A 15,027-nucleotide genomic window follows, 5' to 3' on the forward strand; every position below is an offset into this window, starting at 1 on the left:
GATAGAGCCGGGTCCCTGTTTTAACAGCTGGCTCGCAAAACTTTGGAAAAAATAACAACCGGCTCTGGTGAGAGGGTGCGAGCGGCTCTAGCACACCAATGTATGGATCTACTCTCTTTAGATGCAGATTTAGTCCAGATCCTTCAAGGACCCATTTCGGTGGATGAAGTTAAAGTTGTTATTAGGCATAGTCCCAACCATAAAGCCCCGGGGCTGGATGGATTTCGGGTAGAATTTTATAAGATACTCCAAGAATATGTTGCCTTGTTGCCTTCCCCTTGACAGAGATGTTTCATTCAATGATAACAGAGAAGAATATGCTGGACTCCCTTTACATGGCATGTATTGCAGTCTTGCCAAAATCGGGTAAGAATCATTCTTTGCCCAAGTCCTACCGCCCGATTTCCTTCCTTAACTTTGAGGTAAAGCTTCTAGCTGAGGTGATAGCTAATCGTTCGGCCCTGTATTGCCCCAGCTGATTGCTGATCCACAAGTGAGGTTTGTCAGGGAGCGGTGAGTGTCTAAAAATCTATGCAAAATTCTGGCATCTTTACAGAGGGAATTAGGACATTTTTGCTGGAGGGGGAACCTAGGCTCTGATAATGACTTTTTGGTTGGTAACTGGTCGAGTGGATGCCTGGGTATCCTCGATTTTTTACTCTGTGGTTGGGCATGCTTGCTGAGACATTTAGGTGACTGTTTTAGGGGAATGGAAGAGTTTACCCCCTATCAGATACAGAAGGAATATTTTTCACCTTTACATCTCAACTTTTTGCTCCATGCGCCTTTGGCAGATTTGCCTTCTTGGGTTAAGCATAATGTTTTACTAGCCTCTCTTTGAAGACTGGTTGAGTCTCACATCATTCTTAGGCCAGGACCCTCATAGCCCTCTTTTTCTACCCCTTCATGGGAATTTACATTTTAGTCCTGACCAGGATAATGTAACATTTTCAAGGTGGAATTGTGTGGGGTTGCATTTGCTAGAATATTGTGTGTGGGACACTGGGCAACTTTGTTCATTGGAGCAACTGAGATAAAGACTTGGAGACTATTCAGGAGATCAGTATGCATATTCTCAATTAGGCCACTATTTTGCTTCTCTCAACCCTCAGTCATTATCGACTGCTTTTCTGGCTAAAATGAGAACACTTTGTACAACACAGAATGGAGACTCTTCATCTATTTCCTTCTTACACAAGACTCTTAAGACATGGGGACCCCCTAAAGCTATGAACACCTTCATAGACAGTGGGAAGTAGAATAAAAAAGGCCTAGGGATGATGTTGATCTTTCCACAATAGTCAAACAAATTCCCCAGACTTTCTTTAATTCAGAATACAGAGTGTTGGTATAGGGTTCTTCATAGAGCATATTTTTCCCCTTACAGACTATCTAAAGTGGGGAATCCTATTCTTTCTTAATGTATTAAATGCGGACATTCTAGGGGGGATTTGGGCCATATGCTATGGTGCTGTCCATTAATTTGGTCCTATTAGGCCACCCTTGTTCGTTAGTTGTCCTCTATAACTGGTCAGATGATCACGTTTCACCCATGGGGATTAGTCCTTGGGTGGGACAGAGCATTAGCTATACAGGGTAGGGGCACCAAATTATTAATTCAAAAAGCTTGAGTGACAGCATTGAAATGTGTTTTTTGACATTGGTTGCAAACAGAGTCACCTTCATATTGGGAGTAGAGGAGTGGGCTGCATGATCTTTGTGTTTTGGAATGTTGAGGGATATTCCTAAATGTAGAAAGCGTTCCCTGTCTTCAAGAGCAAAAAGTTCCATTGTGAATATTTTGGGTGGGTCCTCTAGACATTTGTAATCTCAGTTCTGGGTTTGAATTGCTTTTTGAAGATTATTGTTGTTGGATGGGGTTGGTTTGAGGAGTGGGGCCTGGAAAAAGCATTTGGGAGATAGAGGGTTTGGAGGAAAATAGGGGTAATTTTGCTTATTGTATAACAGTGAGTGCTATGGGAGAATAGGTTTATTCCGGTTTTTGAAGTTTCATGGGGATTGGTAGTGGGGGGGGGGGGGGGGGGGGGGGGGGTAGGAGCAGTGGTGGATTTGCAGGTTCTGAGTGACCTGGAACCTCTCTTGCTTTATTTATGTTTTGACCTACTTTGTACTTACTGGGTTTCTGTTTTGGGTTGTTATTTTTGGTTGTTCGTGGTAATTTTTCTTTGCCATTATTAACAATGTGTTACCCTGTTAATCAAGGGGGGGGGACTTCACCTATTCTTATATAATATATCTTATATTTCTCAGTCTGGGGTTGAGGGTTCTTGGTTTTCTTGATCTCTGAGCTAGTTGTTAGTTTGGGTGAGGGTTGGGGGAGATATATTGAACTGTATTCTGTTGTATATGTTCTGGAAGGCTATAAGAGTCCAAGCCCTTCATTATTTACATCTGGATTCGTTTGACGGGGAGAAGGGAGAGGAGAGGGAGTGGGGAAGGATAAAGGGAAGAAAATATTAAACAGCATCTGTTTCTTGCTACTCTGTTGTATTTTATTAATTTGATCAATACAAAATTGTTAAACATTAAAATAATCAAATAATAGTACACAGAATGGCATAGTATGCTACATTACAATGTCAATATAATATACATTAAAACATCTTAATAGACAACAAGGGGTACAAGTGGATCATCACTATCAAATGTTTTAGGTGTCGGCATTATAGTTATTATTATTATAGTTTATTTGAATTTGATATACAGTCCAAGACTGACTGAAATTACATCACCCAAAGAGTATGAGATAAGAGAGAGATCAAAACTTGATGAAATAGAAATGTCTTTGGTCCAGTTTTAAATTTCATAAGAGATGGTTCTAATCTTAAGTAACATAGTAAAGAATTCCAGAGGGTTGGTGCCATTACGCTAGAAATAGAATCTCTTATGGTGCCAAACTGAATATTCAAAAATAGGGAATCATCGTCACCCCAGTAAAGACTGAAAACCAATAATTTAGTTTTTCTGCTGTGAACTTATCCCCCCTGACCAGTCTTTTCGTCACTCAGTGGTCCAACCAATTCCCTCATGGGCATGATATAAGTTTATAAAATCCTGAGTGGGGTGGATGGTTAAATAGGGAACAGTTGACTAACTACTACTACTACTACTACTACTATTTAGCATTTCTATAGCGCTACAAGGCGTACGCAGCGCTGCACAAACATAGAAGAAAGACAGTCCCTGCTCAAAGAGCTTACAATCTAATAGACAAAAAATAAATAAAGTAAGCAAATCAAATCAATTAATGTGAACGGGAAGGAAGAGAGGAGGGTAGGTAGAGGCGAGTGTTTACAAGTGGTTACGAGTCAAAAGCAATGTTGAAGAGGTGGGCTTTTAGTCTAGATTTAAAGGTGGCCAAGGATGGGGCCTTTCAAACAACGCTAAAAGAAGCAGAGACTCCGTGAAACTAATGACCAGAAGATTGAAAGTATTGTTTCATGCAGCATATAATTAAACTGTAGTCTGGAATCTGTTGCTGGAGGACATGGTCAAGGTGATTAACATTTGAGAAACTTGTCAAAGCCCCCTTTTTCAAACAAAGATTTTAGTGATGAGCACTAGAAAATGTGCTGCTTATTAATAGAACCAAAGACAAAAATGTACCAAGCTCAGGATTAATGTTTCACTATTTCAAAGCACTTAGGGAAAAGGGAAATGGGACTTGATACACCCATGAGTGGAGGAGTGGTTAGTGTAGTGGACTTTGGTCCTGGGGAACGGGGTTCAATTCCCCCTACAGGCACAGGCAGCTCCTTGTGACTCTGGCAAAGTCACTTAACCCTCCATTCCCCCTGGTACAAAATAAGTACCTGTGTATAATGTGTAAGCCACATTGAACCTGCTATGAGTGGGAAAGCACAGGGTACAAATGTAACAAAAATATACATATATATATACCACCTTTCTGAGGTTTTTGCAACTACATTCAAAGCGGTTTACATATATTCAGGTACTTATTTTATAGCAGGGCCCTTTTACAAAATCACAGTAGGGCTACCATGGCAATGACATGCAACAAATTGGCCCTACCACTGGGCTACCACAGGAGCCTGGCAATGTGTGCTGCACCATTCAAAAAATTATTTTATTTTTTTTAGCACCGGGGGCTTACCCAGGGGTAATTGGGCAGCTTCATCTTTTGAGTAAGCTGAGAGGGATGGTGCCTGCTTTGGATTTTCAGATAATTGTGCAGAGCTTGGTATTAACAAGAATTGATTATTTTCACTCGTTATATTTGGGGATGTCAGCTGCAAGGTTCCAGGTTCTGCAGGTTGTCCAGAATGCAGCAGCACAGTTGATTATGGGAGTCCAAAGATCTGTTCATATCATGCCAATTTTGAAAGAGCTTCACTGGCTACCAGTGAAATATAGATTATTTTTTAAGTTTTATCCTTGATTCATCAGTAGATTTTTTTTGTTACATTTGTACCCCACGCTTTCCCACTCATGGCAGGCTCAATGCGGCTTACATGGGGCAATGGAGGGTTAAGTGACTTGCCCACAGTCACAAGGAGCTGCCTGTGCTGGGAATTGAACTCAGTTCCTCAGTTCCCCAGGACCAAAGTCCACCACCCTGCTGGTGAACCTGTATATTTTCTAAATGTTTTGAATATGTACCAGCCAAGGCAAGCTTTAAGATCTGAAATGGCAAAAACAATTATATATTCTGGTAATTACAACATATCGTTTTGTTGAGACTTGTACACAAGCATTTTCAATTGCTGGACCTATTGGGGGACATTCTATATATGGCGCGTAAAACATTGGCGCTGAAATCAGTGCCAACTAAGCGTATTCTATAATCGTTGGCTAGATTTAGGTGCTGATTATACAATACGTTTATTTATTTAGATTTTGCTCACACCTTTTTCAGTAGTAGCTCAAGGTGAGTTACATTCAGGTACTCTGGATATTTCTCTGTCCCAGGAGGGCTCACAATCTAAGTTTAGTTGATAAATCAGCGTCTAAATCTATGTGCATCCATTTACACCAATGAAAACATGGCATAAATCCCAGCGCGTAGATTTAGGTGCACTGGGCCATATTCTATAAGTAGGTGTGCAAATTTCAGAATGCCCATGAATTGCCCATTTCTCCGCCCATAACCATTCCCCTTTGTGCCTGTACTCATTTTTGAATGATAGAATAACGGTTATTAATTTCATTTTGTGTTAATTCCTTGTGAATTATTGGATGTATCAATTATTCCATATGCTTAATATGGTGCTGTGTTTCATTGACCTTGTAATGCCCGCGGGAGGTGGTGGAGATGAAAACGGTAACGGAATTCAAACATGCATGGGATATGCATAAAGGAATCCTGTGCAGAAGGAATGGATCCTCAGAAGCTTAGCTAAAATTGGGTGGCGGAGCAGGTGGGGGGAAGAGGGGTTGGTGGTTTGGAGGCGAGAATAGGGGAGGGCAGACTTATATGGTCCGTGCCAGAGCCGGTGATGGGAGGCGGGACAGGTGGTTGGGAGGCGGGAAAAACTGCTGGGCAGACTTATACGGTCTGTGCCCTGAGAAAGACAGGTACAAATCAAGGTAAGGTATACACATGAGTTTATCTTGGGCAGACTGGATGGACCATGCAGGTCTTTTTCTGCCATCATCTACTATGTTACTATGTTACATTACTTGTCATTTATTTTGAAAATTATTTTAAAAAAAAGTTCAGCACACATTACAGAATACGCTTAGTGAATTGTGTGCCTAAATTGTAATCAATGCCAATTAGTGCTCATAATTGCTTGGTAAGTGATTATCAGCACTCATTAGCTTATTAAGCTTGCTAAATTATGTGCATTGTTATAAAATCCATGCTGATTTCGGCGCCGATCTCTAGAGATGCTATATAGAATCCGGGGGATTATGTGGAATAAGCTTCCAGGGCATCTGAGACTTTGTGTGAATAGACAACAGTTTAAGAAATGTTTGAAAACTCACTGTCTTGTGAAAGTTTTCTTGGAGAGGTAACTTCAGGCTGGACTCAAGTTGTTATTTCGAGAGATGAATTCAAACTGGTGCTAAGAGTTTTTATTTGAATTGGGTATGTAGCTGAAGATTGGAGGGGGGGGGCTTGACATGGTTATATGTGCCTTGGTTTATGTATTTTAAATTACGTATGTTTGACTGTAACCCACTTTGTTTTAAAGTGGGATATAAATTTGGAAAAATAAATAAAATAAATATACCCTTGGGGACAGGCAGCATAGCGGAGATATGATAAAGACATTTGAATTTCTCCAAGGTATAAATGCACAAGAGGCAGGTCTCTTCCAAAAGAAAGGACTCTGTAGATTGAGGGGTTATGGGATGAGAGTGAATGAAGGAAGACTCCAAAGCAATCTAGAGATATATTTCTTTATGGTAAAGGTGGTTAGCTTAGTGGGGTTTAAAAAAGGTTTGGACGGCTTCCTAAAGGAAAATCCACTGCTTATTTCTGGGATCAGCACCGTAAAATGTTTTGTACTTTTTGGGGATCTTACTAGGTATTTGTGACCTGGATTGGCCACTGTTGGAAACAGGATGCTGGGCTTGATGGACCTTTGGTCTATCTCAGTATGGCAATACTTATGTACTTAAGGTAGTGGATATGTTGAACAACCTGTATCTGAAAACAAGAAAGCATGAAACAATGACAATCTCTGAGGGAGAGGAAGAGATTGGAGCAGGGGCGTATCTGCGTGGGGCCAGACTCGAACTGGATTCAGACGCTCAACTCCAGCATGTTGGCCACGGCGGAGGAAGAACCTGCAAGTTGTCATCTCGGGTTGGCTGGCGGGGGTTGGGGTCCCCCGCCAGCTGAAGAAATATTTTTAAAGGCGCAGGAAGAAGCGGACGCAAAAGTAAGAAACGGCAGCGGGGGAGGGCTGGCGGCGGGAGGGGGGGTGGAGAGAGTCGTTGGTGGCGGTGGGGGGGGGGATCCGGTAATGGCGGAGGGGGGGTCGGTGGCGGCAGGGGGGGGTAAAATGTGCCCCCTCCCTCTGGCTCTGGCCCCCCCCTACCGCCGGAGGCCAGATACGCCCCTGGATTGGAGAGCTGATCAATTGATTTGGACAGGCAGACTGGATAGGCCTTAGAACCTTTATCTACCATCATATTATGTGTTTCTGTCTCACGTATGTATATATATATATATATATATTGAGGATATCTTGAAAACCGCATTGGCTGGGGGTCCAGATTTGGAAATCACTGCATTTGACTCAGAGCTATAGTCAGTACAATTTCATGCTACAGGCAGACAATTTTAAAACAGTATTCTGTTCCTAGAACTAAAATTACAACATTTTCATAAGGACCAAGGGAAGAGAAAAATAAAATTAGGCAGCCCCCATTTGTCTTTCAATTCTCTACCAATTGATCAGTCATGTACTCTTTTACTTATATATACTGTCATCTACCAACATTTGCTTATTTCTGATCTGATGAAGAAGGACAACCTTCGAAAGCTAATCAAGAAATGTATTAAGTTATGTCTAATAAAAAATGTATCATCTTTTTTTCTTTTCCATGTTTTATTTTGTTTTATTTCTATTGATTACTTTTTTCACAGAATGAAGGGGCTTCACTTGAAAATATTTACATGATAGGAGTCAGCCTTGGAGCTCATATAGCTGGATTTGTTGGACATATGTACAATGGGCAACTTGGGAGAATTACAGGTAAGAAATAATCTAGACATAGAGTAAAGCAGTGGATCTGATACAGAGTTTGGCCTGGTGGAGTCATTGGGGACCCATTATCATATCTCAGTATTTCATAATCATTATGTCATAATGAAATATGGCATTTTAATCAAGAAATGGACAGTTTTCAACCCCCGACGCATGATCACACCCTAACATTTTGTCTGAATCACCCCAACCTATTTACCGATACTTCTTTACTGTACTTGTCACTGTAATAGTACCCCTATACTGTATTTGTTCATACCGGAGTCTGTAACCACCTCTCCAGAACTATGTAAGCCACTTTGAGCTTACTAATAAGTGGGAAAAGGTGGGATACAAATGTAATAAATAAATAAATAACTAAAATAACTGAATCCATTTTATTGCTGCATGCACATGTTAAGAGTTATTTGTGACCTCTGCTTAGATGATAGTGCATATTCTTTTAATTCAAAGCACAGGGTACAAATCATGGTCATCAATAAATATGAAGAGTAGAAATTGCCACCCAGTCTGATAAGTACTTACAGGCTAGGACCTTGATACTGATTATGTTATATTGCAAGCAGCTAGTACTTAGACCTTGATCACATGCCAGTCTGTTGAACCTCTGGGTATATATGGACCTGTATTTGTATACATGTTTTGAGTACTAGAGACACCTAAACCTGTTTCTCATCTCTTAATGCCATTGAGTGCTTGCCTATGTCCCATATATGGAAATACAGTTAAATGTTACAGTGCCACACACAGACACCAACAAAAGGTCATCAGACCAAACACTCAGATACAGACAATAACCAGAATAAGGGAACTCACACAGAGAGGCAACCCAAGCAGTGCCACACAGCTAAACAAAGGAGTGACCTACACAGGATCCAAACAAGAGCTACAGCAAGAATAGGGAAAAGAGAAACCACACAAAAGACAGTGAAAGCAACACACCTAGATAAGGAGCAATCTGCAAACAGCAGGTAAGGGTAAGGCAGACTACAGAGAGAGAGATTGCTTCTAGTTATACAGCTCAGATGAGGAGCAGTGCTCACAAGAACCAAGCAACAAATATAGCAGGGAAAGGGTTATAGCAGACTACAGAGAGAGACTGATTCTGGGTACACAGGTCAGATGAGGAGCAGTTCTCTCAAGAGCCAAGCAACAGATACAGCAGATAAAGGGCTTAAGCAGACTACAGAGAGAGACTGCTTCTAAGTACACAGGTCAGACAAGGAGCTGTGCTCACAAGACCCAAGGAACAAATACAGCAGGGAAAGGGTTAATAGGGAAATCCAAACAAAGGAAGTAAGCTCTTACCACAGACTCAGCCAGCACACACAGCGGAGAAGGGAAAGGCAAGGCACACAGTGAAGCAACGGACAACGAGAAGCTGAACACAGCTGCACAGCAGAGAAGTAATCAGAGAAAAAGCTGGTTGCTACAGACTCACAGAACAAACACAGGCAAAGGGAATAATGGTAACCAAACAACAAAGAATTCACCCTGTGCCACAGGCACAGACTAAGTGAAAACAAGAACAAAAAATTGTAGGCATGCTAAATTTTTAGTGCGCACTAAAAATTAGCATGCGCTAATGCTAGATACACCCATATATTCCTATGGGTGTCTCTAGTGTTAGTGTGCACTAATTTTTAGCACGCACTAAAAAGTTAGTGTGCTTACAGTGCGGATTAGTAAACAGGACCCTTAATTATACATTTGCAAGGATATCACAATACAAAAGAGGCACCCAAAGACAAGACCTCCTGCCCCATGGCCAGAAAGGCCTTACGTCTCACCTGAGTCACTGTCATCATATCCAGAAATATCCATACTCTCTGTCCATAAAACTGTACTTGTAAGTTGTGGAAATATAAACTCATCACCATATTTAAATCTTGTTCAAACACAAATTTAACAAGCAAAGTGATACAATCTGAGACATGTTCCTGAGAAGAGTTCAAAATAGCAGATACATCTAAATTAAATTGCCCATTATCAGCCAATATTTTAGTTGGTAAATAGAATACCTTATTAACTGGTCCCAAGAGTCACCTCCCCTGTCTGAGACACTGCTCCAGGTCTAGGTGTTAAATCAGCCCGCTGCTCCGATGGATCCTTGGAGATCCCCAACACAGAAGTTAATGGCCGAGCTGGCCTTTCCGATGGAAGAATCCAAGCGGCTCCTTCTGTAGTATGAGACACTCCATCTGGCTGAAGGAAGGAAGGAGGAGGAGGGTTCCGAGGTACACTTGGGCTGGACTCACACTTCCATTCAAAACAACACTTTCTCCAACAGAACCTGGAAGTGCTGACAAATGGGCTGGTGCCGAGTGCTCACGGGGGCTGAGAGAAATCTTACCTCCAAGCAGGTCAGAGTTTCCACCAATAATGCCCGCAGCAGGGGTCTGGCCTACGCTACTAATTCTGGACACAAGCTGGGTAAGAAATCCTTCAATCCGGGGTCAGGTCGCCAAAAGCGTGGGAGACACTGAACCCGTAACAGATAGGGCTCTTACCTTCCCCTTCCGTTTGTGTGGCATCGCAGGAAACATAGAAAGAAGAAAAAATCTTTTAGAACGGAACTCAAACCAAACTGGAGATCAGGACACCCAGCATGCTGCCTTGACTCCTCCATTTTAGGTTCTTAATATTTTAAGTGTGATCACCAGTGATCAGTTTTTCTGTATATGTCTTTTCTATCGGAGACCTATAAGATAACCACATAGCTTTGTAATTGTACAGAGATTTTCTGAATAAAAGATGTACCAGCTGAAAAGCCTTCCTACCCCTGACATACCCAGTACTGGGTAAGGCATGTGCCTTATCAATTAGAAGCTTCAGAAACTAGTTTTCCATAATTTTTGAAGAGAGATTGCTAAATACAGATTTTAAAAATTCATCCTACTGAGATATTCCCACCCGTATAAATCTAGTAACATATTTTTTTTACAAAGGAAATAGCAGTCGACCAAGATCTATGTCCTTGCTGCTGTGTGTTTAAAAAAATGGGACCTATACAGGTGTTGCAAGAGGATTATTGACATTCTATAGCATGGGTTCTTAACCAATGGTGCCCATACTCCCATAGGGTGTGGGAAGAAGTCAAACAGTATGTGGAGAAGGGTCTTGAAATCTGGGGTAGTTTTTTGAAAATTTCTAGATAGAGTGAAGGCAGTTATTAGGACAGTTGTCGGTAGTATAACTGTTTACTACTGTAATTTTAACAACATGTTAGCAGGTAGCACTGTTAGTGACTAACAATTAGCGACATATATAGCTGTCAGTTGTCACTAGTGGACACATGGTTTAGGAATAGGGTTCAAAGGTTTCAGTGATTAGTTAAAGTGGTGCGGAAGTCAAAAAGGTTAAGAAATCCCATACTACAGAATCATCTTCATTTACTGAGCAACATTTTTCTTATTACAGGTCTTGATCCCGCTGGCCCCTTATTTAAAGGGAACCCACCTGACGAGCGGTTAGATCCTAGTGATGCACAGTTTGTTGATGTCATACACTCTGATACTGATGGTAAGGTTTGGAGTTCAAGCTTAGGGATGGCTCTATGCTATACGGAACAGTCTAGTCATGTCTTTAACCTTGAATGATAGGACACCATCTGTGTTCTTTCCTCTTTCACCTGTGCTCCCAGTGCCTCATAGTCCTTTCTGGTCATACCTTCATTGGCACCTGCACGTATGACCAGCATGAGGTAGTGGTCAGAGGCTTGATGAGTTTCAGCAATTGCTGTCTTGTGTATTAGATTTGGGGTCTTGGCAGGAAGAATATCCTTTTGTAGAGTATGTCTGGTCAGCGGGTATGTCACTTAGACACAGGAGAGAGTCCCCAACAACACCACCTCTACTCCTTCTCTCTGTTGTGGCCTCTGGAGTGTTGTGCTTGTAATTACATTTTAGATTTAATTACTTTCCTTTCCAAACATGATTTTAAGTCAAGATACAATCAAGTGCAAAAGGTACTGCTTCAGGGGCTTACAGTCTAAGTTGGTATCTAAGGCAATGGAGGGCTGATTTACTTGCCCAAGACCACAGTAAGGGCCAACAGAAGTGGGATTGAACCACAGCTTCATTGGTTTTCAGTCTTCTTCCCTAACCATTCCTCCACTCCACTGCATTTCAGTTCTGTAACTGTATTGATGAGTGCTTAGAGGAGGTGTGTTCTTTTCCTCAAAGTGTCTGTTCCATTTTCATGTAAATGGTATATAATGTCTTCTCCTCTGCTTCCTCTGTCCTCCTTTCTAGTTGGCTCTTTAGCATAGTTTGGGTTAAACTGAGGCTTGGATTTCCTTGTTCCTCTCACTTGGTACCAGATAGCTGCCCTACTAGTGACCTGTCAGCCCTGTGGTGGCACAAATTGGTGGTGATGCAATTTGCTTCTCTACAGAACATTATCATCATTGTTTCTTGTCTGTTTAAAGTATAGTTGCTTCAAAAAATGCCAACACAAATCTAGGATGTGACAACTGATGTAATTGTAGGGTTTCCCTGTTCAGATCTATTTATTTATTTATTTATTTATTTATTTAAATATTTCACTTGTCTATAAGTAGTAAGATCCTCTGAACGAAATTCAGCAAACATAATACCATCTAACAACACACACAATAAAATCAATAAGTTAATGCAAATAAAATGCTTTAAATAAATATTAAATTTTAATACGGCTTAAGACGCTAAGGGAACGTGCATTTATTTTAAATTCTCAAATTATAATTATAGGGGTCCTTTTACAAAGGCGTGCTAGCGTTTTTAGTGTGTGCATTAAATATACATGTGCTAAACGTTAGGATCATATATTCCTATGGGCATCTTTAGTGTTTAGTGCGCACTAATCATTAGTGCACACTAAAAACTCTAGCACCAGGGGCATAACCAGACCTCAAAGTTTTTTTTTTTTGGGGGGGGGGGGTCTGAAGCTCAAAGTTGGGGATGGGCACATTGTGACCCATCTCCCCACTGTTCTCCACCCCCACCGCAACCACACAGACCTTGTCTGGTTGGGGTCCCCAACATAGGAGCCAACTTTTCAAAATTATTGAGGGTGCTAAGCCCAGTGGAAATAACCCCTCCCTGGACACATACAAGGAATTTTCTCAATATTGGGGGTGCTCAAGCACCCACAGCACCCACAGAGTCGGCTCCTATGGTCCCCAACCCCTGCCAGCAGAAGACTTTCTCCAGTGCTGTTCTCCACTGGCATTGCCTGCCCTGCTTCCCCTCACATTGTGCATGCTTGATTTTAGTGAAATTGAGCAAGAAGTGTCACGCATGCTCAGTTTCACGAAAACCGAGCATGCACGTGACGTGAGGGGAAGCAGGGCAGGCAATGCTGGTGGAGAACAGCACTGGAGAACAGTGCTGGAGAAAGGCCCCCACTAGCCAAACCAGGGACCACGGATCCAATTTTGTGGGGCCCAAGCCCCCAAGGCCCCCCCCGTAGCTACGCCACTGTCTAGCACACCTTTGTAAAAGACCCCCATAGTTAGAGATCTATAATATATCAATTTTCCTTCTATGAAGCTGTAACAATCTGAAAAGGAAATTTCAAAATATAACAAATAAAAAATATATAAATTTAAATTAGTGAAGGTGCTCAGAATCTTATACACATTTCAACCACTGTCCGGTACTCCAAGATCTCAGTCATCGCACCAGTAAATCCCAACATAGTTCTATGTTTCACATACGCGTCTTCAGTGGATCCAGTGGGTCCAAAACTGCTTGCTACCTTCAAAAAACTATGTTGGAATTTACGATGGATCAGTAGTGAATATTTGTCACACGATCCAAAAACTTTTAAAAATATATCTGCACTTCACAGTGAGCACTTAGCACACGGATGGATTGAGTACATTGTTTCGACTTTTGTACTTTGTATCCAGAAGGAAGTTCACCTGATCCAGTTCTCAGGATAAGTAAGGGGTCCTTTTACTAAGGTGCACTGAAAAATGGGCTGCGGTAGTCAGTGGCATAGCAAGGACGGGGTGGTGGGGGCAGTCTGCCCCGGTTGCACGCTGTTGGGGGGGTGTCGGCTCCGCTGGTTCCCTGCTCCCTCTGCCCTGGAACAGGTTACTTCCTGTTCTGGGGCAGAGGGAGCAGGGAACCAGCGGAACTGACACCCCCCCCCCCCACAGCGGCATGCACACAGCAGGCAAGAATGCACTCGGGGGGAGGGCTTGGGTGATGCACCGAGGGAGGGTGTCATACTGCACCCGGGGAGGGGACTGCCCTGGGTGGCAGCTGCCCTCGCTACACCACTGGCGGTAGTGTAGGCGTGTGTTGTGGATGCACGCAGATCCATTTTTTTCAGCGCACCTGTAAAAAAGGCGTTTTTAAAAATTTTGCCGAAAATGGACGTGTGACAAAATAAAAATTGGCACACGTCCATTTTGGGTCTGAGACCTTAGCACCAGCCATTGACTTAGTGGTAAGGTCTCTCGCAGTAATCACATACATGCGTCATCGGAGTTATCGCCTGATTTTCACCGCACTCCAGAAAATAAAATATGTTTTCTGGTGTATGTAGCGGATGCGCATTAAAAATTAAATTAATACATGGGCCATGCGGTAGTCGTGCGGCAACTCCAAATTGACGCACATTGGGTGTGCATAGGTGCCTACACAGCTTATTAAAAGGACCCCTTAATCTTCTGTGTACTTTTTGATCAAGATTGAGTCAGTTCATGATTAAGGGCTGCATTACTGGACTGAGTTTCTGGACTGGTGCGATGATTGAGATCTTGGAGTATCAGCCAGTGGTTGAAATGTGTATGAGATTATGAGCACCTTCACTAATTTAAATTTACATTTTTTAAATTTGTTATATTTTGAAATTTCCTTTTCATATTATTACGTTTATTTGAAAAGACATTTATCCCGTGTCATTTGCTGTCATTTTTTGTTTTGCCTGAAAAAAAAACTAGAAACATTTTTCATTTTCTTGCTGTTTCTTAAATAGTGCGCAGTCTTCGGATCAAGGACACACTATTTATGATCTTTGTGTGAATGAAAGAAAAAGAGAAAATTCCCCTAAATGACATAGGAAATGAAAGGGCCCTTTTACTACTGGGCAGTAAGCCTGTAATGTGTGGTTATGTGTGCACCAACAGACTACTGCAATACGCATTAAAGCTTTTGTCTGCATTTTGCCTGTTAGCATGCAGTAACTCATGCATTAGTTATCTAAAACATATATTTTGGGGAGGGGGCATGTCATAGATGGAGAGTGGGCATTCCTGCATTATTGAGCTAGAAAGGCTATACTTGATTAAATCATTTTGCTATGTGTATATTTATTTATTTATCGGGGGCTA

The 15,027-nt window shown here is 41.8% G+C and overlaps 1 protein-coding gene across 2 annotated transcripts in view; it reads left to right on the forward strand.

The window, feature by feature from the left end:
- Positions 1–15,027, forward strand: part of LIPI (lipase I) — a 50,250-nt gene that overhangs the window by 4,191 nt on the left and 31,032 nt on the right. For both annotated transcript variants that reach the window (XM_030205121.1, XM_030205122.1), the window contains 2 exons: positions 7,583–7,691; positions 11,124–11,225. In XM_030205121.1, the coding sequence (XP_030060981.1) occupies positions 7,583–7,691; positions 11,124–11,225 (211 nt within the window). The remainder of the gene's footprint in view (positions 1–7,582; positions 7,692–11,123; positions 11,226–15,027) is intronic.

Source organism: Microcaecilia unicolor, chromosome 5, assembly GCF_901765095.1.
Source record: "Microcaecilia unicolor chromosome 5, aMicUni1.1, whole genome shotgun sequence".
NCBI classification, from domain to species: Eukaryota; Metazoa; Chordata; class Amphibia; order Gymnophiona; family Siphonopidae; genus Microcaecilia; species Microcaecilia unicolor.